General features: G+C 50.6%; 7 protein-coding genes across 7 annotated transcripts; 4 read left to right on the top strand and 3 right to left on the bottom strand.

Annotated features, from left to right (window-relative positions):
* Positions 1-756: 756 nt before the first annotated feature.
* On the top strand, positions 757-1,590 carry BP01DRAFT_288540 (uncharacterized protein; the record flags this gene model as incomplete). Its single annotated transcript, XM_025571544.1, has 2 exons — positions 757-985; positions 1,082-1,590. 2 exons carry the CDS (start codon positions 757-759, stop codon positions 1,588-1,590), a joined length of 738 nt encoding a protein of 245 aa, XP_025435067.1.
* A 10,367-nt stretch (positions 1,591-11,957) lies between these two features.
* BP01DRAFT_371255 (uncharacterized protein) lies at positions 11,958-13,388 on the top strand (the record flags this gene model as incomplete). Its single annotated transcript, XM_025576657.1, has 3 exons — positions 11,958-12,108; positions 12,195-12,333; positions 12,404-13,388. The coding sequence occupies 3 exons, from the start codon at positions 11,958-11,960 to the stop codon at positions 13,386-13,388; spliced, it is 1,275 nt and encodes a 424-aa protein (XP_025435066.1).
* Positions 13,389-14,176: 788 nt separating this feature from the next.
* Positions 14,177-15,328, bottom strand: BP01DRAFT_388907 (uncharacterized protein). Its single transcript, XM_025577876.1, has 2 exons — positions 14,774-15,328; positions 14,177-14,660 (listed from the first exon to the last, which is right to left on the bottom strand). Exons 1-2 carry the CDS (start codon positions 14,886-14,888, stop codon positions 14,485-14,487), a joined length of 291 nt encoding a protein of 96 aa, XP_025435065.1. The 5' UTR covers positions 14,889-15,328; the 3' UTR covers positions 14,177-14,484.
* A 5,031-nt stretch (positions 15,329-20,359) lies between these two features.
* BP01DRAFT_379468 (uncharacterized protein) lies at positions 20,360-20,620 on the top strand (the record flags this gene model as incomplete). The annotated part of the gene is made up of 2 exons (XM_025577153.1): positions 20,360-20,444; positions 20,508-20,620. The coding sequence occupies 2 exons, from the start codon at positions 20,360-20,362 to the stop codon at positions 20,618-20,620; spliced, it is 198 nt and encodes a 65-aa protein (XP_025435064.1).
* A 2,093-nt stretch (positions 20,621-22,713) lies between these two features.
* BP01DRAFT_120628 (uncharacterized protein) lies at positions 22,714-23,036 on the top strand. Its single transcript, XM_025570392.1, has one exon. The coding sequence runs from the start codon at positions 22,809-22,811 to the stop codon at positions 22,980-22,982; it is 174 nt and encodes a 57-aa protein (XP_025435063.1). The 5' UTR covers positions 22,714-22,808; the 3' UTR covers positions 22,983-23,036.
* BP01DRAFT_120627 (uncharacterized protein) lies at positions 23,037-23,444 on the bottom strand. The gene has a single exon (XM_025570391.1). The coding sequence runs from the start codon at positions 23,341-23,343 to the stop codon at positions 23,092-23,094; it is 252 nt and encodes an 83-aa protein (XP_025435062.1). The 5' UTR covers positions 23,344-23,444; the 3' UTR covers positions 23,037-23,091.
* On the bottom strand, positions 23,445-25,320 carry BP01DRAFT_120633 (G1/S-specific cyclin). Its single transcript, XM_025570393.1, has 2 exons — positions 24,644-25,320; positions 23,445-24,587 (listed from the first exon to the last, which is right to left on the bottom strand). Exons 1-2 carry the CDS (start codon positions 24,854-24,856, stop codon positions 23,547-23,549), a joined length of 1,254 nt encoding a protein of 417 aa, XP_025435061.1. The 5' UTR covers positions 24,857-25,320; the 3' UTR covers positions 23,445-23,546.
* Positions 25,321-26,619: the final 1,299 nt, after the last annotated feature.

Below are 26,619 nucleotides of genomic sequence, written 5' to 3'. Positions count from 1 at the left end.
CCTACCTGTCTACAGAGTCGAGTGGGAGTCTTCCTAAACATGACTTCAATACTATGTCTTCGTAGAGGTTGGTCGCATGTTCACACAAAACGTAGAGCCCATTGACCTTGGAGGGTCGGTGTGGGTGACGATTAGTAAGCGCTTGAGAAACCACAACTTGATATATATCTTCATATACAGAGCTTGGACATGTGTCGGTCTTACCTAAAATAGGGGACGGCATCTGATCTTACTTTGGAATTCTAGCTGCTCAGCAACCTGAAGTTCCAGCGGCATTGTCATAAATAACCATCGATTGTCAATTGATTGCACGAAATGGTCGTTGGGTCTCGTTGAATGGTACATCACTTCTCCAAACCACAATCACCCAATGCAATTTCTGAGTAAGCCCGAAGAAAAGAGATTACTTCAACTCTTATGCTGCAAAATACTTCATGAGTGTATGGTTTACGCGCTGGTAACGACCAATCAGATCATACTATTAATGCCCAGTCTTCCGCCCTTGCCGGGTGCGCTTGGCAGCGTGCAGCTCCGGATTGGATCACGTCACGGTCCCCGCCAATCTTCACCTCTCCTTGCGCATGACATCAACACATACGCGTTCACTCAACCCCTTCTATTCCGGCAACCCGTCCTCGCAATTGGAGCTACCGACCTGAAGCTACCAAATATACCCTAAACCCAAGTCACGAAGACTACCTCCGCCGACACCACAACCGCACCCGTGGACCCATTTGAACCGCGACCGTAGCTCTCATGGCGCCGATTCGCCGCTACCTCCGGATCAGCAAGTACACCGTGCTCGAGTGTCGGATTTATCTCGAAAATCCCTCCGACATTCGATGGCTTCTTAACAGCCGGGACCCCGTCCTGCAGCGAATTTTCGCCGCCATTCGACCCTTGGTCCTGCCCAAGTTGCGCGAAGAAAACGAGAGACTGCTTGCCCGAAAGAAGGGCAAACCAGTCAAGGATGTCATCGCAGAAGGTATGGAATCATCTGTCAGAATTGTCCGATGGAAAGAACATTCACTCTTCAGCGGGGTTCAAAATGAGACTTGCTAACATCATGCCATCGGTGCAGATGATTTCGAAGTTGCCCTGTTCCTTCGCGAATCTCGGACTCGTCACTCACTGTTGACACGGCACAAGGAGTTTGAAAATGATGTGAACTCGGGTCCAAGCAAGGAATCCGCGCAGTCAGCTGTGGCTGGGACCGCTGGAGGCCATATTCTGGGCGAAAGTGAGGAGGAGAATGACCTGCAGATGCAGGATATTCCCGAAGCAGGCGCAAACGAGAAAGGCAAGGCGGGAGGGAAACGGGCGCGGACGACGGAGGAGCGGAGCGAGTCCCCGAACGACAAGCGCACTTCTAAACGGAGGAAGGATGACGACTCGGTACTACAAGCAGAGAAGGCCGAGGACAAGAAGTTGCAGTTCAGAACGAACTATGAGGGGTTCAACATTTACGGCTGGGTACTGTGTCTGCTTGTTACGCGTAAAAGTGACAGGGTAGGCTTGATGCCTGGTTCCTCAGATCTGATGGAAGAATGGATTTCGACCCAAGCCCAAGGTGACCTGATTGAAGATTGAGTCTAAAGAGCTGATGGGAACATGTGCGGGGTAGACGGCTCATCAATGCAGAAAGACCTGCGTTTGACTCTCGGATCCGATGGTCGGCAGACCCAACGCGCAATCTGTCTATCTTGACTTTGCATGACTACAGGGGGCGGGTAGCATGTGCAACCCTGCCTTGCAGGAATCCCTGATTGTGGCCTCAATTAGACAGAGTGGGATGATCATGACTTCCACCTGGCATTATGGCAAGCTTTACAATATCCGTCAGTGCCTGGGTCTGCAGCCTCGAGGCTACCCTGAAACACACCCTTGCACCCGTTTATGCAGCAGTGACGGTAGTGCTACGTGCAATCTGTGGAGTTATCAGACCATTTCCACCGTTGTCCACGATGGCTTCCTGTGCAACCTACGTTCTCAGGGCGGTAGCTCTGATTCTTCTGGTCTGTACGACTCAGCTGTGCGCTAAGCTCATCGCTGCCTGATTCGGCCCTGCTCTATAAGCGAAAATGTTTCAGCACACCACACATAGCGTTTTGCGGTGCTTTGGGCGGAAATGAGTTGCACAATACTCAGTGACACTACGCCAGATCATCTGCGGGCTTGTAGCGCTGATTAGGCTTCCGGCTTGTTGCATATGCCAAGAATCTGACCTTGACGTCTCAATGGACAGAGCCGTTGTCGCAATTTCCTTGACATCTATACTGAGCCGTGATATAGTCGCGATGAGAGACCGATAACAAGGCATGAACGAGACTTTGGTCGGCATATTGCCGGCCGAGAGGAGTTCATGCTTAGCGTTTAGAATAGCTTGCTGATAATCCTGTCGAAACCTGACCCCGAATGGACCCGATTAATCCCGTTCTCTCTCTTCCCAACGAAAAAGTGGCGCCGGATCCTTCGATTTTGGCTCACCGTTTTCTTTCAAGATCGGAGAAAAGGGCCCTACAGGGAGATAGACTAAACAGACTCGGAGTAGTCACGAGCCAATTCCAACGCCTAACGAAGTGCGGAGCGGAGGATTTCTTTCAATTCCATTCCATTGCGGCTCTGATGGGGCCTGCGGAATGGATGGAGAAGTAAAGCCCAATCGAGGATACCACTCGTGACGGTTGTACAAGTTACAACAGGAATTACCGAAGTTCGACGTCAACAAAGGTGGGCAAGTCGGCACCTTGTCTTGCTATCGGGCTGCCCCCAACCTGTACTTGCGCCAGGGTATCAACCACCCAACCCATCATTGGTGCAGGACATACAAGCGCATGCACGCGCGCAAGAAGAGGGCGGCCGTAGTGGACCATCGGTTGCATTCGAAACCCACGATGCGCTTGGCGGTTGGAACCTGGTGACTAGCGGGATTCTCATCATAATTAGTGGCCTTTTAGCCCGCAATTAGCGGGAGGTGGATGGGAGGGGGTTCGAAATGGATCCCTATCAATTCGTCGAAACCACGCGGAAACTTCTTGTCCCTCCAGAATCTGACCTTCGTTTCCTGCTAATTAAAGAGCGGTGAACCGTGGAATGGAAGGACTTCTGGAAGGGCGGGTACCATTCCATAGAGCGGAGACAATTCTCGGTTTGTGTGAATTACTGATATTGATCTTCACCGCTGGAGATAGCGGATCTTGATCACACCGACATTGAGTTTCGAGATGGCGAAAGCGTTGATGAAGATTGAGGAATGCGGATTGAAAGGGAGGATCGACCAAGTGTGTCCCGCAGGCAGTACCCCGTACTCGGGGCTGCATACTTCTAATTAGGATTGTCGAAGCTGCAGCAAGGTGTGTAGTACCTGCATTAAGCAATGATTTGACTCGCGAAAGGGGCGCCAATCACTCGTCGGCAATGACACTGGCAGTGCAGGTCAAAGTGTATTCGTTAAGTTGACTTTGGGATGGGGAAAAGTGCTTCATTCAGTCTATTCTTCTTTGGGGGAGGGGCACATGATCATGACGGATCAAGAAAGCTACTGAGTCTCCAGTACAGAAATTCCGATCTACGCCACAACGACAATCACAATCCGATGTCTCCCATCGATTTCTTTTCCTTCTTGCCCGAACACCAGAAGCGCTAATTGGATTCACCCATACCCGAGGAGAGATAGTGATTGACCATGATTTACGCTGCCTCCGCAGTCCACAGACAGGGCCACACCACTGCTGGAACCTTCTCCTGCTTCGTTGCTCTCGTTCCCACTTTTTCTTTTTTCGTTCTGGTTTGCCAACGGCGCGGAATGAACAGTGGGGAACCTCATTTCCTTGACTTGGAACCATTGCCAGCCTGAGTGGCCTCCACCGCACCCGTTACCAGAAACTCTTGTAATTTCCATTTTCTTCGGGTTTCGCCATGTGTTCGTTCCATCGCGTTCCAGGGTTTCAGAGCCGAACAATCAGAATCGATCATGAATCATTGGCATATCGGAGGCCCGGAAAATCTGCTTCGTGGCTGTTCTTCGCTGTGATCAGGGTCCTTCAGTCAGCCTTTTGCTGTAGTGTTCCTGACCCAGTGTCCGGAAGACCGCGGATGGTGCTGTGAGTAGAATGTGCTCATGCGTTTTGCGTCAGTGATTCATCATCCTTGTCATCATCACCTCCCATGAAGACAGAAGTACTCAAGATTCGAGTCATTAGTCGAGAAGTCATCGGAGTCACCAAGGCATACTCCGAAATTCCGATCGGAGAAGACGAAGATGGCAGACTGACAAGAAAACGCAAGAAGAGGACCCGCGCCCATCCTCGTAAGAGACTAGTATAGATCATGCATGCACGCTACTGCCTGCGCACTAGGTCGATTATGGACTCCGAAGCTGTGACTTAGAGTCATTTAGACTACTTTCGAGCTCCTGAGTTGTAACTTGCTTTCTGAAGTGTGTGGTTTTAAGCGCCCGCCCTAAGTTAGACTGATCATTAGATAGATACTTGGTCCCGTTAGGTCGGTTGGTGCAGTTACTACGTATGGTATGGAAGATACTCATATCTCACGGGATCGATTGGTGTGAGCTCTCTCATCCTCCATCATCCTCATCCTCATCCTCAGCTGCTCTATTGTCATCAATGGATTGACGTGCAGAATCATCATCCCTCCCTTTCTTTGTTCTTCCCGGGTCCGACGGGGTCAGGTACTGTCCTTGCTGCTCCTAGTCAGTAATTCACCTGCAGGTCACCCCGCGCTTGCAAGCTGCAGTAGCACCAGCTGCTGCAGCAGCACAATGCATCAATCCAGTCTAGCTCGTTCATCTTAGTTATCCCTTTGATGTCACGCCAGAGATACCTACTTGCATACAATAGACAGCGCAATTAAACCAGATGAGTAGAATGAAGTGACCGCACCACGATTTCAATTTAACCAGGACTGCAAAGCCGACCAGAGGTTTCAGGTTGCATTGCATGAGAAGTTGGGTAGGTTACTCGGATAAATAGCTCAAAGCTATACCCTCACGTAAATGAGGTTGTAGCCAACGGCGCCTGTTGCCTACCTGCCTTGGTCGCCGCAGCCAGGTAACTGATTAGTTGAACGAATCCTCGGAGCCGGACGTCTCGGCGCTAGGCAGGACATGACATGTCTCTTGAACTGTGTATAGTGTTCCGTGGATGAAATCGTTCAGAGAGGTGTATCTGTAAACCGAACTGCAAATCGCCAAGGACTCAACAAACCTATCGGCAAGACAAATGAAACCAGAAATAGTAACCGCCCGTTCGTTCATCCCATCGTTCGGTCACTCGGCCCCCCTCCCACCCCCCGGGGTCATAATTTTTGATAATAATAGATCAATCCTGGGGGGAAAGTGTTCATGGTTGTAAGTTGTTAGCACCGTAGTAAGTTGTCAGACAAGCGACAAAGATAGATACTTATTAAGCCACCACTTCACGTCAGAATCCTTGCTCAGCCGCCCTTGGCCCCCTCCCCTCCTCTTGCTCCCTCCACTATTTGAAAATCCCCCGGAAGCTCGGATAATACGAGGCCTCTTTTTCTGTTAGTCTGTAATGTGTCTGGCTGTATGCAGCTACGGAGTAGACTATGGAGTACATCCATCCATACAACCTTGACATTGAGTTCGCGATGGATTTCTAGCTCCGTCCTTCCTGCAAGGGGAGGCCTGGGTTGTTGGGCGACAGTAGCAGCAGGTTTTTATCGTTTCGACTACTTTTGGGGATGTCACGACTGACTCGCGGCGATAAGTGATGTGGTTCTTGTTCGTAGCTCTAGTTTAGTTAGTGTATGTGTCACACTTACACCTCTCTGTGGATGCGATGCGATGCGGCTGCTACAGGCTTTCCGTGCAGTGTGAAGGTGGTTAGTAGGAGTTACTACTGGTTGCTGCTGGTGGTTCCGCCCGGGCTGCTGCCCCTGAAACGATGTGCGGCAGCAGCCACCACCACCAAACTAAACCGTTTAGGTTAAGGCTACTCCGTGCAGGTCAGGAATTTTTGCCTTCCCCCCCGGGTCAGATGAAACGACCTGTCACTAGGTACTCCGTATACAGTATGATGACTGACTGACTGACTCTGCCTCTGCCCTCTCGCTTCCTCTCATGCAGTTTCGCGAACCATTCACTCCAGAGAGTCGTCGCCTCATCGTCGCTCCACCCCTGACTAGAGCTGCAAGGACGGGGCACACCTTGTTCAGCTATCCACAAACCACGCGCCGCAGGCCTTTAAGGTGTGTACAGAGTATGCAGTCAGTCAGTCCTAGTTCTAACGTAAGTACTCCGTAACTTGTCACAGTCTACAGTGGTGACATCAACGATCGGAAACTGGTTTTGGAATCTCTTGTGGGCGCCACAACTTCAGGCACGGTACGGAGTATACGGGATGATTTAGTCCATTCCTCAGTGCGAACTGCACATCTAGGTCCGATGGATGATGATCTGACGAAGGATGAGTGGATTGTGGCTTGGGAAAATCGAACGACTAAGATGGAGCTGATAGACATTTAGACAGTTGATGAGGTGCAACCCGGACCCGGCACTCTGGCTGGAGCTAGTCGTAGGATCTTCCCTTCTCCCCCCCTCCTGTCCGTGTTACGAAGTACATGAGAGGTCTCACACGCATAAAGGGCGAAAAGGCAGCCCTTTCGCCGCAACAGCCGCAAGTAAGTACTCCCGTGAAGTACGGAGTAGCTTGCAACCTGCTTTTTGGAAGTGGGGAGGGGAGATTCCATGATGTTTCCAACTTCCTTCCCTTCTTCCACTCTCCTCCCCCACCCCCCTCTCTCTCTCACTCAAAAGGATCTACAAACTGGCACGTGTCGCCATGGCAGGGGAAACTTGCTAGTCCCCCCCCCTCTCTCTCTCTCACCCAATCCCGCAAGCCTATCAGACGCAAATCAGGGATTGAGGTTGCCTGAGCGCTGGTGCTGGCGCGCGCGCATATATCCTGGTCGATGGTTGTGGGGTGGGGAAGGTGTTGCTGTTAGGACTCAATTGTGGTCGTTATCTTTTTGAGCATCTTTTGGCGATGAGGATGATGATGATGACTCAATCGCTTTATCGCGATGGCCGGTAATTATTTCTTCAGCCTGGGTCATTTACGTAACTATGAGCAAATTGCAACTGAGGGTCAATGCGGCTGTCAGTCTTAATTCAGGGCAGTAGAAGACGAGAGAAGCGCGAAGTCAATGTAACTTATACTCTACATCGATCTCTCTGACTTAGCATCAGGCTGGCGCTTGGAGTCGAAGGCGGAAGAACCAGAAGTGGATAGAACTTAGAAAACGTTAAGGGCTACAAGCAAGATAACCAGATCCCAAGGCTGCTTGGAATAAACACGGCGGAAAGACATTAACAGGCAAACATATTGACATGCGGCAGACTCACACACCCTCAGCAAGGGAGTGTGGGTCGTTCGTGGGTGCCTCTTTTCACTGTTACTCTGTAATTTTCCCTCTTGCTGCCCTGGAAATACTTCCAGAAAAAAGTGAACTATTCTATTCTCTGGCGCCGCTCGGTTTCTATTTCCTTTCTGTTGTTGTTGATCTTCTTGATTCTGTTGGGTCGGTCAGATGGATGGAAGAATTTCTCTATCTCCTCTGTACCAAAAGTCGACAAAGCCATTGACCGTTTGTCGACTTCGTAACCCTTACTGCATCTGTTGTCTGTCGGGTACCTCCGACACATTCAATTAGGTTTGAGACTGAGCAAGACTTATTTCTGCAACGAGGGGGAGGGGTGGGCAAAGGAACCTTCAATGAAGATTAAGCTCTCAAGTCTCCATACGCAACCCTCATGCGCAGTCAATCAATAATGAAACCTGCGGAGCAAGTTTGTTAAACAGAAACAAAAAAAAAGGGGGAGGCGAAATCGTAGTTACAAACCCCGGGCAGCCGATAGTGGGACGAGAAGGGGAGGGGAAACAGAGGACGGAGAAGAACTTCTAGAAAATTTCTCTGGAATTTCCCTTTTGGGGTTCTTCCCATCGGATTGCCAATCTGTTTCCCATCTGGCAGCCCACTCGGTATGACACTAGTGTAAGAACCGTCAGATTCTGACGTCGTTCGGTTTTTTTTTCCCTTCTGTCCGGAGTGGAGCTCAGCTCTCCTGTTCCCGACAGGGGTTACGTCCTTAATATTAAATGGGGGATATGTTTTTTTTTCCTATTTTTTATTTTTTTATTTTTTTGATCGTTGATTTTCCTGGCGCGCGCGCTGCCCGTCGAACGCCAATCATTCTTAGTCGGTGATTTTTCTTGCTCGTCCAGATAGAATTAAAAAGGAAAATTAAAAATAATTTTAAAAAACGATTAAGGGAAAAAAAATAATAAAACGAAAAAACAACACTGCGACAGAGATTCAGATTCAAGTGTATATATTAGGCTCCTTGGAACCTCGACTTGAAGACTTTCCTTTCCTCTTTCTTCCTAGACCTCAACGATCTTGAAACCATTCAAAGTATCATCACCACTATCGACCACTCTCACCACCCGGCAAATACTCCTCATCCTCTGCCTCAACAACACTACCATCACCACCCCTTTCGGCCCTCTACAACCACATCACATCACAATGCCTTCCATTGCTACCTCTCAATTTCCTCCCTGCCCCGGCCCTCCGCCAAAGGGACCTCTTCCCCCGCTCCCTAAGTAAACAAAAGGGGTGTACCATCTCGATATGAACCTGACGACCAATTGATTCGGACCGGCTTCTCTTCCTCGCATCTTCCGCGCTTTGATGATTTACTCGATCAAGGGGGCCGGTTCGAATCGCTCATGATATGGGAGCTGCACCCTTTGGCATGGATATGACGATTTCGTTTTTGGGACCCGCACTACGGCTTTTTACCACATACGCCTTTTATTCAACACGCTTCAAAACCACCTCTTGCATATTGACTCTATCAACTTTCGGGACTACGCGACAGCATCTGACCGAATCTTCTCTTGTGGCCGAGAAGTTTCACTTCTCTACGATTCTGGAAACCAAAAGCGCAGGCGCTTTTGCTCCAATTCTCGAACCCGGCAATTGCGCTTTGAATGTTGCGACATCAACACATCATCACTCCCGGAGCTCGTACGTGGCCCGGTGGACCGAGCAGCGGACCCTGCCGCTTGAATTTCCGATCCTGCAACGACTGTTGCCAGCTGGAAACTACCTTACCTTCTTATGGATGGAGTGGCATGTGTTTCGTCTGGACCAGGGCGGGTCGCACGGTTATTCGTGGGTCCCTCAGCCTTTCCACCATATATGCAACCCCGCTAGAGTCGGTGACGACACGACTCCCCCGCCCGCTCGGTTCCCATGTGAGATACCTTAGTCTCGGATCCTGCTTGGATTGCCGGGCCCCCTCTCTCCCACGTACTCATCCTCACTGCGCTGGGGGGATGTCAATGCGCTGATCTGTCTGGTGTGTTTCCATCATGCATTGCTATTGGCGGATGGTTTCACCTTTGCATTTCTCAAGCCTACCACTTTTAATCATCGGTGGGGTTTTTTTCTTTTTCTCTTTTACTTTCTTCATCCGGCCCTGTCTTCTTGTACCATCTCCGATTCCTTATCTTCGTCTTTTGAAGGGTCTGAGCTTCCTCTTGATTCCACGTGCATGTATAATAGACTTAATATACCCACCAGCATATCGCATCTTACTGTGCGCGCGCGGTTTGACATCGCCTAATGAGATTAACCATACTTGCTTACCCTCTAACTATTACTTATCATTTCAATCTGTAAACACCTCATTGTAAGCCGACACAGTCCCATTGGCCGCATTAAAACGGCGGATCAACGGGATTTTCCTTTCGTAAATTGAGGATCGACGGCCGCTTGCGCTGAGTGATGCCCGGCCCAACAGGGATCATGATACCATCGCTCGATGAAGCAGCCAACCTCACTGACCATCTTCTTCTTTCCCCGCTTTTACAAATGATGATCTGTAACTCTCGCACCTGATAACACAAAACAAGACGTAAAAGCGGAACTATGACTCAAACAGCCGCCTGGATGACGTTGCCGATGACTATCATCATCCTAATCACTGGTTACGAGATCATCATCTTGGCCGATGACGCTTCCGCCTTAGCGGGAGCTGAAGGCAGCCTGGTATGTACCTTTCTCTAGCCGCTCCCGAGGTGGCACGCGCTGGGCGCTGGGTCCGTGAGGAGGAGATAGAGGAGAAGGATTAGAGACGAGGCTGTACTGTGCTTTTCCTTTTGCTATTTATCCGTAGGATCATGACTTATGTCTAGTGCTATTGGGATTATCATAATGGGCAGGCAACGGATAGTGGAGAGTCCGGTGAGCTGATCCACCCACATGCACTATCAATTGGCATGCATATGTATGACAGGGAATCCGAGAGCCTGATGATCTGAATAGGGCAATCTGACGATGTGATCATGATAAGCTACAGTCACTGCCACAGGTCCATGAATCAGCTCGAAGACTCAGTAAGTTTAGCCACCGAGTTGTTGACTTCCAGTCACTGACTTAAGTTGTTGACTATCCCTGGACCGAATCCGCTTCCAATCCCTTGGTAAGAATTCAAGCAAGCGGGGGTGAAACTGATTGCAACTGGTTGAACCGTTAGTATAATGTCCCCGTATCCTTGTTTTTTTTCTTTTAACTGGGAATCTACCCTCTAGGCCATCGAGAGAGTTTTCTCCTCAAGTCGACCATCATCCATTGTCTGTCCACGACAACAACGTGTCTAGCCCGGCATGTCCGATCGCAGGAGGTCAACTGACCAGACCTTTTAGTATCCTGACCCCGGCTGGCCTTGAACGCGGGGAGGGGATACCGGACTGGGTTTAACGCCACTTCTAGCTTCCTTATGTTCACAGTCCCACACACACACACCCTCTCCAGCCCTTGCCTCTCCCTCCCTCCCTTCAAACCTCACACCCACCCTTGAACACATTGCGGCCCAGGCACGTTCCCACTTTTACCCGCACTTGCTCGCTGAAACGGATATCATGCCATTTGCCATGTGCTCTCTTGTATGGTCGGGAACGGGCAATTGAGTTCCTTATTCCGGGAGTACCTGGATGTTTAAGTTATTTGGAAGGCCGCAGCACCAGCTGGAAATCTTGCTTCCTCCCCCCCTCAAATCTCCTCCTCCTTCGCTACGAAGTACGAACTAGAGCAGCGCCAGTGCGTTTGATGTGTTGTACCTGCGGCTCGTCGATTCAGGAAGTGTGGGTGGTTTCCATTATCCTATTAGTTCAGGTAGGAAAAGCAGGAATGAGGTGTCTTGCTTTTGCCTGGTACTGATCGCTTCGACGCGGGAGGATGCGATTGTCATTTACTACTTCCCGTAAATCAGAGAATAGAGATGAGTAGCGTGATAAGTGCCTAATCCTGTGGTGTGGCGGTGGTTGCTTATCACTCGATCGTCCCCCTCACCCCTTTCCCTCCCTCCTCCGATGGTGTCTTAGCGATCCCTAGCTACCGGGGGGTGTCAGGAGGGAGATGATGTGCTCGTGTTGCTGGTTGCATTGACTAGAATTCCGACTGCCAGACGAGGGTTTAGATTAAATTGCTCATACTTGCGGAATTGTCAGTGTCATGTGTTTCGTCCTCCCCCTCGCTTATCATACATCCCGATAACGCCATATTGAAACCGTGTTTAATCTACTTGAGATGGTAGGCCAGGCTGATCAAGTAGCCCGTGCCCCTCTTCTCCGTCTCTTGTGACCATCGGATCCTGGTGGTCTTGGATGATCGATAGTGGTTACGAGTAGATGGTAGAACATGGCCACCGGTGCACGTTTCTGTCTGCCTCAGGCAGCACACCATGAAACAGTCCGCTCCTTGGTGCCTGAGGCATTAGACCGTGCGGGATAAGGCAATCTGCACGTGATTGGTCGCGATCAACAAGTCCGATGCACCTTTGCACCGGCACCGCAACAGCCTTGTCCGGGCGATTCATCGGCACGCGCAGCCTCTCAACAGCCAAGATGGTTTTGAAACTCCATGTCTGGGGGCCGGCGTTCTCGCTGCCATCCATTGACGCGCAATGTCTGGCGACCATTGCCTATTTATCTCTCACCCTGCCCAAGGACGCGTGGGTGCTCGTCGCAAGTAGCGATCCCTCGGTGTCTCCGACCAGTGAGTATGCCCCTTGGCAAGAATCACCTGCTTGCGACAAGATTAGCTCAGAAGGCAAGTAAACTGATTCTGGTTGTCTCAAACAGACGAACTTCCCGCCCTCCGAAATGGCAACACCTGGGTCTCCCACTTCCGCAACATAGTCGACTACCTCCGCCAATACTCCTCGGGCGACTGGGATCTGGACGCCGATTTGACCGGACTCGATCGAGCGGATAGTATCGCGTACGTTGCCCCCCTCCCCCAGTGATTGAGGACATGACCCAGTACTAAGTCGTCCATCATTCACAAACAGATTCACCTCCTTCCTCGACACACAATTCCCCCCGCTCCTCGCCCTCTCTCTCTACGTCACTAGCCAGAACTACTACTCCTCCGTCCTCCCCGCCTACTCTTCGCAGATCCTCAGCTGGCCCTCGACCTGGCTGATCCCGCCGCAACACCGCGCCGCCGCCAAGCGTGCCTCCGACCACCTCGGCCTGTCGTCGCTGGACCTTGTCGCCCTGGAAGAGGACCGCAAGCGCGAACACTCCGCCGCCGTCGCCGCGGGCCGCCTCCCAGCCTCCCTCCCGCTCCTGAAAGCCACCACCCCTGCGACCACCTCGGGGCTTGTCCCCAGCCACCGCTTCCGCATGGAGGCGGTCACGGCGGCGGCGTTCGAGCCGCTGGCCGCCATGCTGCCGGCGCACAAACAGTATCTCCTGGGCGGGGACCGGCCGACGAGCGTCGACTGCCTGCTGCTCGGGTACGGGTGCCTGGCGGCGCTCGGCGCGGAGCACCTGCAGGAGGCGTGGCTGGGCGAGGCGATGCGCCAGAAGGCGCCGCGCGTGGTGGAGTGGGTGCGCGACAGGCAGACGGCGTGGCTCGCCAACGACGCCCTGCCATGGCGCCCTACCGAGCGGCCGCACTGGCGGACCGTCGGCAATACCATCTGGAACACGGTTGCGGAGGCGACCCCCGTCTGGCGGGACTACCGCGTCAACACGCGCATGCGCGAGGTTGCGCTGGCCCAGGAGGCAGAGCTGTCGCCCGAGGAGCGTTCCGCGCTGGCTAAGCATGCGACCAGCTATAAGAAGGATGTCTGGTTGTCGGTCGCGGTGGTTGTGGGCGGCGTGGCAGCGTTGGTGGGGTACATGGCTAAGGTGGGCTTTTTAAGTAGTACGGCTTGGGAGGAGGAGTATGTGGATGAGGAGGAGGAGGGAGAGGAGGAGGTGGTGAGGCCTGAGATCCCGGAAGCGTTGAATGCGACGGACTTTTTGGGGTCGTTGTCGTTTAGCTAGGGGTCTGGGTTTCGTTTAGCTAAGATTTTCCGGGGAAGGGGTTGTCTGTACAGCTGGGGGACGTCTGCTCCTTGATCCGTGATATAAATGTACGATAGGTATGCGAGAATCAAGACTAACGACATAGTCTGCGGCGGGGGGGGGGTTTCGTAGGTCTTGTTTGTCGTAGAGATACCTGGAGGGTCACATGCTTATGCGATATACCACCAGCAATCGACACAACTGCACGACCTGAGCAGAAATAACCGACGGTGGATGGACAAGGTATATGATATCCGAGTATGATCCACCGAAACTAACGCTGCCTGTAAGTGCGAGCAGCTAAGATACCAACCAATCCTTCAGGAGATTCTCCTCTTGTCATCTCTTTCTCTATTTGTCTTTCCCCCTTCCCGAATGTCAAATTCGCACCAAAGAAGAACCAACCGACTAGAGCAGACTGGTATGACAAGGTAACACTCCTGATAGATTGATGTTACTTCCGCTGCAGGTCTATACTTTTCCACCTAGTGGCTTTCTTCATTACGATGGCAGTGTATGGCAGGTTGCTAACTATAAAAGACGAGCAGAATCACAGATACATCGTTAGTGAGGCACGGTAAGCCGATGCACGAATATAGTATCGTTCAGCCATAGCTGACCTGACTGTCAGTCATGGGTCGGGTCTACTATTGCGCGACACTTCTACTTGCCTACTAGGTGGCTCTCTGGATGTGCCTTCAGTACGTGTCATCATCCAATAACGCTTGCACTGCTCTACATGGGAGATATACAGAGGTAGGTGTATGATATCAATGGGCATAAAAGCGCTTAGTCAAGCTAGTAGGAGTTCGGGACTGTCCTTCTGCTCCTGTTACCATTGCAACCTCAAGCTACAAAGCATGGACAGAATGGGTCAGGAGTATAGCAACAACTACTAGCAAACAACAAAAAGCGACAACAACAAAACAACAAGAATAACAATCTGCCTTGACTTCATCCCTCCCTCTTCATTCCGTCTTCCAACCAAGAGAAACCGAGAGCCACACAGTACACCTCTACCACGCACGTCTCTCCGGCTGGAAATCATAAGGAATCACCAGAGCCAGTCAGCGGCCTAGCAGGAATCACTGTGGTTACTGCCACCATCCTGGCACGCAGAGCAGTACTGGAGGACTTCGATGTCCCCGTTGCTGCCCCCGAGGCACTGGAAGAAGGTATTCTCGACGTGGGCGCTGTCAGTCGGGTAGCCCGCTGCTTCGAGGGCGTTGACGATTTGGGCGTAGTAGTTTCCTATTCATAATCCAACACTCAGTTTCCTAACAGGTAAGAGAAAGAGGGGGGCGCGAAGCGGAGAGAGGAAGCGGTTGAAATATCAAGTCAAGTCATTGACATCATCACCTTACCTCGCTTCAGAAGATTGTAGCCGCAGTACTGCAGGCCTGTCTGGCAGTTGCTGGCCGCGGCGAAGGGGGAGATGGTGGCCATGATGGCGAGGGCGATGGTAGTGGCCTTGACCATTGTGACAGTGCTTTCAGCTCGAAGCTTTGAACAGGATTGACAAGAAAGAGGACTGCTTTGAAAGGGCAATTGCAATTGTTGCTTGATGTGCTTAAGCTGATGATTGATAGTGATATTTTCGACTCGATGGTGGTCGTTCGAGGGGGTTTTTATAGACTGTCGGAGACTGCCCTCCCTCCAGGTTTGCTTTGCATATTCTGTGACCCCATGTAGGGCCCAAGGTGTTACCAATGATGACCGAGAAGCATCAACGCGAGAAGCTCGGCGGGACGCCTGAAACGGCCCCAGACGTTGCTGAATGCTGAGCCCTGCATCTCGAGTTGTGTTGAATGTGTTGGGTGGTAGGAAGGAGTTGCATCGTCGAAAAGTGACTTTTTCTGTTCGGTCGGTAGTTACTGTTGGGATTCCAAGTGTACGAGGAGTATAGGGTAGGCGTAGAGTTTGGCGACTGAACTGGACCCTTCCTTCGATCCGTCGAATTAAATGCTTAGTTATTTGACCCTAGGCGGCTGTACCTGGCGGCGTCTGTCAGCACTGCCTCCCATCCCCCACATTGCTCCCACACCAATCGGATAAGGTAAATGTATGAAATCCTCCATTTCTGATCAAAATCTCGTGTTGGTTGTCTCAGAAGTATGTGTTGATCGCTCACTACAGAGACAGATCTCTTCCGCTTTAGGCCCTGCATGATGACTAGGGTCCAGTCACCCCTCATTCTCAGCTTACACCGGTAGTTATGTCTCATTCAAGAGTCAGACCCCTAGCTTGTGCCGGTGCTGGGCACTGGGGTCTGGATTGACGGAGTTCGAAGGTGGTAGGCTCTTCTTTGGCATGAATGTGCATACCGAGCTCGTCTATTCTCACGTCATCTTTGGGGCTGCGACTTCGTTGTGTCGCGACCTTTGGTTCGAGCATCCCTCTGGATACCATCCTGTAGCATCTAGTGGACCTTGAAAGAGCTGGTATTGTTGTACTTGGATAACTTGACCGTCTACAGTATCATGTCCACATTTCCTTTAACATTTCGTTGGGTTCATGCGCGAAGTTCTGATTAGAATGATTGTCAGCATGCCGTATTAGCAGGGCTGCCTCAGGATATCGATCTCAACCCACAGGAGGGATGCAACCATGTCCCCTCATCATAAGATAACCGCAGCATTCTTGCTTCTAGGTTGCCGTACTTCATGCCAGCTCTCCAGGTCGATATAGCTACAGTACCACACTTCTTCCCTCGAGACGGACGAAGCATCATCCCTTCACGGACTGAGCTTGACATGCGACTGAAATCTATTTAACAACTACAGCAGAGTGAGTGGCACCCAACTGTCACACAATCACTACGCTGAATTGAGATATCTATCCTCGGCTTCTTGCACATTCTACGCGGTCACACGAGTGGAGGAAACAAATATTATCGGCCACGCCGCGGACCTTGGCAAATGATCCTGCGCAATCCCATCAACTTCAGACGTGGCAAACCCGGCGGAAAGCCAGGTTTCTTAATACCCATGTGAGGAGTTTCATGGTGGAAGTCCGATGCTAATTCAAGTACGTGACTATGTTCGATGGGATGAGATGTGTACGATTCTTGGCATGTTGGTATATTCTACACTCCAACCTGACTCTTTGCATATGAACTAATATCGTCAAGCCACCCTGTAGGACGCATACATAGGTAGTATACATAGCATGACCCTGGGCTTGGGGTTTCTTCAGCAGTCAAATAACATGGAAACCTCACTGGAACTACCATGCATGTCATGTTAGATGTTTAGATCATCGATACTGGGGAGCAGCGCTGCCTGAACTTGACAGTCTCAGATCCTCCGGTAGACCGAATGACTCTAGATAGTCTTTGTGCTAATACACTGGTCCTGAACCAGTGTGGACTGGCTTTCAATCAGTTTGCTGCCAGACACCCTCCAGATATAGGACAGCCGTACTCTACAGATGAGTATACTTCTTTGGAATTTAACAACTGCAACTGAAATGGGACCAGAACAACCTTCTATTCTAGTTGAAAGAGACCAAAACTGAAGCCAGTAAGTATAGTATGCACGTATCTATGTCTGGGAGAATTGAAATATGCGTGATCTATTCCGGATAATCAGTCTACATATGGCCGATTACATCTACAACCCACCCAATAGTTAGCCCCTCAGCATATGGTCAAGCACGAGTAATTCAACCTCCTTGAAGCTCAGGCTCATACATGGACTTCAAACAATGAGGAGACACAAAGCAGACCTCAGACGTCCAATATCTCCACACATAGGGGGGACTCTGAAACATGGGTCCTGGTTCTTACCATGGAGAACCCATTTGCCCCTGCGATGGTACTGATATCTGCCCCAGTGAATTCAAAACAGAGGGTCATACAGTCACAGAGCCCTGTCTGCGTCAGTTTGTGGATGATGAGTTGATTGTTGGGTCCTGAAGAGACCGACCCCTGGCTTGGGCACACACTTTGTACAGCTGACGGATCACTACGTCGTTATGCACATAAGCCCAAGAGCGGGCTAAGACCATTTCGGGATTAGCGTCAGTGCTGGCAATCGTACCCAACAACAACAACACCACAGGCAACAAAGGCATCCCTCCCATCCAGTCTACGGAGTACACCGTAGGCTCCACCAGCGTCTGCCTTCAAGCACAAGCTGCCGCCAGCCGATTCCTTGCCTAAAATGTCTGCCTGCCGACGCATCATTCATTATCCATGATGCGTGTGCATCAATACACAGTAAACTCAATAAAGAGCCCGAGGAAAAGCCAGCCAGCCAACCAGTATATGCCAATCCGTGCAGCCTCACTCTCCGCCTAGCAATTAGTCTCCATGCAGTCTAGCCCGCTGGAAGTGGCAACAATAATTTACTAGGTACTAAGTCAACCAACTCAACACTAATGACTCAGACCTTATGTAATATGGGTTTGTCGTCAACAAGGGAAACAGGAGCAGCTGAGGCACAACGCAGGTACAACTGGCCGCGGTGCAGCACCGCCTGTAGGTCTGGTACTGGTACCTACCTACCGTGTCATGCGCAGGAGACCTGTCTCGCCCTGTCCGCAAGGATTCGAGGAACAGGAACATGTTCGTTAACCTTACCACCGCAAAAACCTGACACGTCTTGTTTCAACCTCGTTCCTGAACGTACATTGTGATTAAGGTATCGTACGGTCCAACGAGTAAAGTTTACGTGGACAAAGATACACTACGCCTAGTAGTTCGCCAGCACGGTCACTGTCTCTTTCCCCCCGTTCCCTAGCGTGTACGGTGCCTCTGCAGGCCTGCAGGTGATAAACGTACTGGTTTACTTCGCGAGGGAAGAGCTTCCGTCTTCTTCCGGGCGAGAAGCGTAGGCTCGATATAGCGGTGAGATCAAGAAGACGGGGGTGGTAGGATCATCTGATATCGAGGGTAGTAGTTCGTATGGAGTAGTACGGAGTAGTTAATAGAAACACTGCTTACTAGTACCATTAGAGACTGGGCGTAGTTAACTTCATTGGAGTTCTCATGGAGCCATGGCTGGGCCCGGGCGGGTTTAGGGGCTTATTTGAGGTACCGCTACTCCAAAGTTATGGGGGAGGGTTGGGGGCCGGGGGTCATACTGTAATGCATGGCTAGCTAAGTTAGCTATAGTAGGTCCTTAGCAGTGTTCACCACTGGTAAGCTACTCGAGCTCCAAACCAAGGTTCTACTGTATGATAGCACCAATACTACAGTGTAGTTGCTGCAAGGTAGGGTGGTACGTAACCTACAGACTACACGCTACACCGCAGAAACGGCCGCCCGTTGAAAGAAAACACACTTCACTAACGTTCGATTGCGCCGAGTAGCAGTACACGATATCAGTGAGAGACGGACGATGACTGAATATTCAGGCAGTGAGTGGTCCAGGGGGATCGCGCAGACTATGGAAAGCTAATAGTAGATGATGGCGCACGGCTGCCAGGCTTGGTATCCGGAAAAAGACCAACTGATAATAGCATCATTATTGTCCATTGTCTGAGAAGTCAGGACGATCCTCTCACCGTCTCTCGGGTCACACACACACACACACCGGCTGGGACTGAGGATGATGCGATGATGCGATGTGAAGCTGGCGAGAGTGGCTATCCGTCCGAAAGGCGTGCTACTATTTCGGTCGGGGTTGGTTTCTGAATAAGCTGCGCTGTGATGGGGTGGAGTCAGGTGATCAGCTGAAGTAAGAGGCTGTAATTGACGGTCTGGATACGGCAACACCACCAACCAGAACTGTTTGTAGAGTGTTCTATACGGTCATCGGCCGGGGTTGGTCGCCCTCTCGTAGCTTTTCTACTCCGTATGTGTACGACCGACAAGCAAGGCGAGACTCAGACTCAGACCAGACCAGACCAGACCAGCATCACCAGGATCTTCATCATCATCACCTTATCTGGATCCTCAGTATAAAGCCCAATCTATTGGACGAAAGGTCTCAGCCTCTTCCGCGCCACAGCATCTCCCTCAGGCGAAGAACTGGGTAAATACCAGTACTAAGCAATAGGGGATGTGTCCAACTCCGAGTCAGGCGGTGCTCAGGAGAACACAAGTGTGGCTGGTGCCCCCCGCAATCAGGCTCACTCGCACTCACAGCGTCCTCTCTCTCTCACACACTCCTCTAACTACGATGGATCCTGGCTATGATGCTTAGTGATCGAACCCCGATGGGACCTGAAACCGCCCTCCGCCCTGGCAGTTCAAGTGACGAATCATCCGGTTCGCCGCCTCGTCTCCAGTCAGGCTCTATTTGCCCCTGGCAGCCTGGCACGGTGGAGCCTCGACGCTTCGATGAGGATTCCAGACATTCGGTTCTCTGTTGGGCTTGAGACCATGACGTCGGGAGCCAGTCCAGGGCCGCGCATTGAGGATGAGAGAGATCGACGATGCTGCGTAGGAGCGTAGATACAGTACTAATGCGAGTATGGGGCAGACAGGCGGGCCCGGAGCTTCTTCCTACTAGTTGCTCTGCAAGATGAGCGATCTGCCCTTCTTCCTGGGTCGTAAAACCCGGGGGAACCACTACAGATGCGATAGGATCAGTTTTTTTTTTGGCACTGCACCAGGCTCCAGCCTGGGTTTGTTTCTGCTGGTTACCTACTATTTTCCGGTATACTTCTTTCTCCTGCTACCGTTGCGAAACATACAAAAGGGCCCCATCGTCCTGCCCTTCGTCTCCCTACTTTTTTTTTTTACCAACAACTACAACTACAGCTACAATCACAATCACAACAGTTTTTACCACAATCAGTGTACTCTCTTCTTCTCATCCTTCATTATCTCCTGATTCCTACCTTTTGTGTGCCTCAGCATCTTGCCTTGCTCAGCCACAGATCAGCCACAGGTCTCTATATAACTCCTGTCATCGCCTTTACCCTCACTTTATTAATAATAACAACTACATCTATTTCACCCACTTAAACCCAGCCCCAACCTTTCTATACCTCTGATCAACATGCCTCACAAAGTCAGCGACTCTACTTCCTCCCTGTCCAGCAGTGGCAGCAGCGGAAACCGTGTGGTGGTGACGGACATGCGAGGTACGTTGTGTCTAGATCTTATCTCCGCATATTCCTTGTCACTGACCAGAACCCCCGAATTAGGCTCGCATGCTGGCCCTCGTCGAAACCAACCCCCGGTAGTTGTTCACAACCAGGGAGGACAACTCTTTGACGAGACGAGACCTTCGGACTGGGATAAGCAACGGTGGAAGTGAATAGTTCCGGAGCCGAACAAGTAGATCCTCCGAAGCGCTGCTGGCAGTCGCTGGGGGATCGGTCTTGTCTTGTCGCCGGGAGCGCGAATCAACCGCGCGGCTTGAGTCTCTAGAAGTGAGGCAGACCGATCGACGGCCGCTAAGTTTGGCTCTCGACCGGCATTCAACGGATGCTGCTTCTCTCGCCATTCTAGACTCTTTCGTCACCGCATTTCCTTCTCCCTCCCCTTGACGAAGGTGCATTGAATCTCGCCATTTCACTTTGGAATTGTTGTTCCGGAGAATTCCTTCTTTCCTACACCTACCTATGTTCTGTATCGTACTGTACACTATTGTGCCATATTTCGGGTTTATTTCTGATGCTTTTTCTTCCCCTCCCCAGACTCCTCCACACCATTCACTCCATGACACGCACCCACACGTGTTGCATTCCTTCATCTCACTGGTGCAGACTGAGGTTTATGGTTCTCTGACTCGGTCGAGTCCTGTCCTTAGGATGAATTGTGATGAGATAGCCAAAGTCCGACCTCCCCTTGCTTGCAAGCAATGAGAACTAGGGTTATCCTGATCCGCCCTGCGCCAGTGTGGTCAGTTCCCCCATTCCTCCCCTTTCCCAGCACCGAATCTCTCTCTCTCTTTCTGCTGCTTTTCCAATCCGCTTAGCGTGGGGTGTTTTATTCCGTGTCCTCTTGTGTTTTTCATTATGCCATCTCACGTCGCATCATGTCATGTCATATCACTCGTTCATTCGCTCGCTTCCGCATCCGTCTATGCAGAAGCACCACTGCTGCACCTGCTACTGCGCTGCACCCATCATTGCTCATGACAGTCTGCGACTGTAGATGCAGCAGCAGCAGCAGCAGCATCAACAGGAAGCGCGCTGGTCGCACTTTTCCTACTCACTCTCTTACCATGATACTGTACCATCTTGTTCGACATGACAGATGCTGCTGGGTTATTGCTACTAACTGCTGGAGTGTGTCTTGATCAAGAGGATTAATCTGTACTGTATGCTGATTTCGGAGTGTGATACTATTGTACTACTTACTACAATATAAATTTCTAACTACATACCTACCTACCCTTCACCCAAACGGATGGTGGAGATGTGTTTATAAACCACTCACTGCATCAAACGAACCTCGGGTTTGGACGTTGAGGACAATCTCCAAGCTGAGCCTGTGGGTTTGACCGCAACCCCAGCACAAAGACATAAGTAATATAGTCCAGGCATGATACCTCCAAACGCTTTCTCTTGGAAATTCGAATGGAACGAGTCGCCGGCAGAAGCAACCCAATGGAATAGCTTCCCGAATCACAACTCATCTCATACCTACTTACTTCAATCGACTGGCAATCATGGATACATACAATCTTGTTGCTCTTTCATCGGCCTCGAGATCATAACCCGGTCAATTATGCAGCAAGTAGAACATAATGTACCGCCGACATGCTCGTTTCACTAGTTCCCCAAAAAAAAAGCCATGAATCATTTCTATTGGCAAACAGGGGCATGCATCACCATTTTCTGCAAACATTGAACGGTATCCCTCCCCAGTGATCAACCCCCGCCCCCCCCACGGTTTTACCCTCGACTTTCCTCCCTACTTCGGCAAAGGCAGGCGGGCTTGCATTAGGTACAGCCTGGGAGCCCATCTTTCTTCGCTTCTTACGACTTACTCCATTTCCGCCCACTTCACTTGCTCCCTCCTTTTTTCTCCTCCTGTGATCGCCCAGCATGTATCTTGGGGAGATAGACATACGTGGAGGTAGTTACCTTTTACATACCTACTCAAGGATTGATGGCGCAAGTAACTAGTTAACTACCTCCCCAAATCATGGCAGGTCTGTGATGCAAGGGTAGTGTAGTTTGGAAGGAAAGGTTTGCATTTGCTAAGACGCAAACTGAATTGCGCCAAAGGCAGGCAGGAGGCAGAGACAGAACGTTTCTCGATGGAAGGCAAGACTGTCTGTCTGTCTGCCCCTGAAGCTGCGCCATCTATCAATTCTTCTGGCCATCTCTGTTATTTTAAATTATAGTTGACCTCCTTGTTCGCCCTCTTGCTCGCCTTCTTGTTAATATATGGTGTGAATATAGTAGGTTTGGGGGGTGTATGGGGAACGAAGGCTATGTGTACTGTATGGCTGCCGGCGACAAGCACTCAAATCACAAAACTTTATCGAGGGTATGATGTTTTTGGGTTTCTCGAACTCCCTCGTCTCGTGGTTCTTTTATTTTTATCTTTATTTTTTCTTGGTTTTGTATGTAAGTTTTTGGTCTGATATGTTGGTTCGCACTGACAGGGGAGCTCTTTTATGCTTTTTTTGCTTTGTTGTAAAACCTCATTCCATCATTCAATAAAATGACAAAGGCACAGCGGCGCGTCACGCTATCAAAAGCATGCACACGATTCCACCGGAATGCAGAATGAAGGTCAGAGTTTGAGCCAAATTAATGTTCTTTACGAGTGTCAAAAAGTGAAATGGGGGAGCGGGAAAACATGAAAAGGACAACACCTTCGAACCCCGCAGCGGCAGAAGATAAAGTCTGCATCGTTGGACTGGGTCGAAAACGGGGAATAAGAGAAAGAGAAAATACAGCAACATGCAAATAAATTCGAACAGCTCGCGCTTGCAATGCTAGTTATAAAAGATGAGAAACGAGCTAGATGCAACTTGGGCAACCCAAGTGATGGTATGCGAATCGAAAATGGGGTATGCATTTTTTTGGACAGGACAAAGGAAGGGGGTTAGTAGAGGATAGAAAAATAATCCCATTCAGCAGACTGCCTGCGATCGGATCGAGAATGGATTGTAGACCAGTGATGGCCAGTTGGCAACTATGGCACAAGCGGAAGGTACATCGATTCTAGGCATCGAGCGAGGAGATGATATACTATCGACAGAGATTCCAGCTAAGTGAAATTCAGTATCCGGTGCTGAATGACATCTGAGGCTGAAGATATTGCTGCTGGTATGTGGCCTCTTGCGTGAAGGAAGGAGCATCCGTGTATGGTGCACTAGGAGGGGGCGTGGGGGACGGAGAACAGGCGCTAGCGCCAGATACTCCTTTGGCAAAGGTGGGATTGCCACCGTTGGCGAAGACTTCATTTTCAGGAGTAATTGGCGGTGTGATGTAGCCGTGAGCCATAGTGGATTGCGGGGCTTTTTGGGGCGTAGCAAGACCAATCTCCCCTTCATAGGGTTTAGACTCGGCCGGAACAACATCGGACGGCGGGCTAGGGGGCGTGTAGCTCGCAACGGAGGCCTGGCGGGCGAGGAATTGCTCCAGGACCTTCGACACCCGCGAGTAGTGGGCCGATGAATACTTCCTGGAGAGCACCTGGGAGGGCTGGTGTAATTGTTGTGACAACCCTACTAGTGTCATGGAGTCGTATTGAGATGACCACTCAGTGTGACGAGGCTGAGTTCGGTTCAGAATGCACCGTGCAAGAGCCAAGGAGGCTCTAGCAAGATCGGATGAAGGCTTGGAAACGAACTCCCGGTGGAACAGCGAGATTTCCGCAATATACAGAGCCAGGTGCTCAACCTCCGCATCATAAGGGCAGTCCATAACAGCCATCTGCAGGAAGTTGTCCACCGTGGGGTGTCCAATCGTCCAGCCCAGAGTCTGCAGCACGTGCCACTCCATCTGGATGAACATGTCATCGTCGTAAAGGGAGCAGCACATCGACTTGAGCTCCTTGATGGTAGGAACACGGTCCTTCTTGTCACCATACTTGGCAGCGATGAGCAGAGCCGCACACCCGACCAATTGGTAATGTCTCTTGTAAACGACACGTTTCGAACAGTATCGGTCGAGCAAGTTAATTGTCAGGAAGAGAGTAGACGGCAATAGTTGGAAAGCGGTATGGGCTTCAATCAGGAAATCAAGGAGATAGGGGCGCATGAACCATTGAATCTCGGTCTGGATGTCGATCGATTCGACGTCAGGAAGGGTGGCGGTCTGTAGAAGCAGATTAGCCACGAGCGTTTCACAAAGCCAGCCAACTAGATACTAACATCCATGTCCAGCATGTGCGCCAGAATGTCATCACGGAACTCTTCACTAGTAATTCTGGAAAGCTCATCCGCAATGGCATACTGACGCTCGCGGGCAATCAGTCTCGCGTGCTCCTTGGGTTCCATCCGCGGAGCCGGGAAGTCGTCATACGACTCCACAAAGAAGGTATCACAAGGCTGATAGCTGGAGGCAGGACGCTTTTGGTAGGCCATGTTGTCGGACTGAGAAGTATAACGATCCGAAGGAATTATTGTTGTAAAGAGTGTGGATCTGATTAGACTCGGGTCTATCAGGGAACGACGGAGTTCAGAGAGTGACAGTCGCCGAATTAGGTGTGGAGATTAATGAACGGAATTAGTTGGAGATATTAGAAAGGGTCCAGTAAGATGGCGATAGTCCGGGCACTGGAAAGGGAAAGGATAGCCAGGTAGTGGGTGGAAAGCCTTTTAGGTGGCCGGAGCTAGATGAAGTTAAAATTAGTATACGTTGAGATTAAGATTATCAAAAGAGAGTAATAATGAAAGCAAGACGGCAAAAGAGTGTGTGATGCAAGAAAGAGCGAAGCAAAAGGAAATATAAGATGTTAAAGAAAGGTTTGTAGTTGGGAAAGGAAGGCCCAAGGAGAAGAGAAGAGGGAAGAGGTCGAGGGTGAAAAGGGGGACTCCCTGGGGATAAAAAAGTACTAACCCAGATAGAAGGCCTTCGGGCAGAGGGCACGATGCAACCCTTACCGTGACGGCGTGTCTGGCATCTAGGCTGGGTCAAGACACAAGGAATGACCCGGCGAGATGAACTCTGAAGAATACCAATTCGAAAGACGAAGTACGACTGAACGCCTTCGCCCTAGGAACCGGTTCCTGGACTGGCAAGCCTAGGTGCACTCCGGAATGTAGAAACAGGAGTACAGGCACAAACCCTGTGAAGGGGTGGGGAGATCGTCAGGGGGGGAATCGAGGTGCAACGAGAATGATCACAACGTACAGTCGGCAATCCAGTGTGTCCTTTCGAACGTTCTTGTGCAGGACAGGAATGAAGTTGTAAGATGCGAAAAGCGCTAGAAAGCCAAAATCCACATTAAAAGGAGTGAGGCTATATCGAGGCCAAAAGCGAGATTAAAATCAAGAAAAAGACAATTGTTTCCTAGCAGGTAGAAGAGGACAAGTTAGCCGTCAGGTTCAGACAATGCCTTTGTTTGCTTCTGATGATTTGCGATGTGGAATTGCAGTGGTAAGATTGCTTGGATATCTCCGCGTCGAAGGCTCGAGATCGTCCCCTCCAAGTATGCGGGAAACGGTCTTTACATTCCCGTCCGAGCACATGAGCAACCCTTAATCTCCTCTTGAGTCGATAATCAAACTCGCTTCTTCTCAAGCCAGCATTATAGGATGAATTGACCGGTGCCTCTTGAAGCGAGGGCATCTTCAATGCCGGTCCGGACCATTGCACGCTCTTTACTAAACGACCAATTGTCCCTGAACCCCTATCAAGACACAATTTGTATCTCCAACCAGTCCATCGCAGCGTGCAAAAATGTATGCGGAAACGCATTATGAGGATTGTCATTGAAACTGGACCGTCCAGTGCTCGTGGAATCGAAACGTGACAATTTCGGGGGTCCGCTGCGGGCAATTGCTGGCTCGACACGATCCGACTTCAAGGGATGCTGACCGTGCACTGACAGGAATATCTCGCTGTATCCACAATGGATGGAAGTCACAGTCCGCCTGAGCATTCACCAGCGGGACTGCCAGGAGATGCAAACGCAACCCGGATGATCGAATGAGGGGGGAAACTGAAAGACAGAAGGAGAATTTTGACGCCTCACCTCTTAGGGAATCACAACCAAAATAGAAGCATGTACACACAAAGCTTTCGGATTGAAGAACAGAAAAGAACCCTTCTCTTCGCTCTTCTAACCGGCAGGAGCTGAAATCAGGGGAATCCAACGGTCGATGTCACGGGGTGGACACCGGAT

This window comes from Aspergillus saccharolyticus (assembly GCF_003184585.1).
Source record: "Aspergillus saccharolyticus JOP 1030-1 unplaced genomic scaffold BP01scaffold_3, whole genome shotgun sequence".
NCBI classification, from domain to species: Eukaryota; Fungi; Ascomycota; class Eurotiomycetes; order Eurotiales; family Aspergillaceae; genus Aspergillus; species Aspergillus saccharolyticus.
Note: the sequence above shows the minus strand (reverse complement) of the source record. Positions and strands in the feature narration are given on the sequence as shown.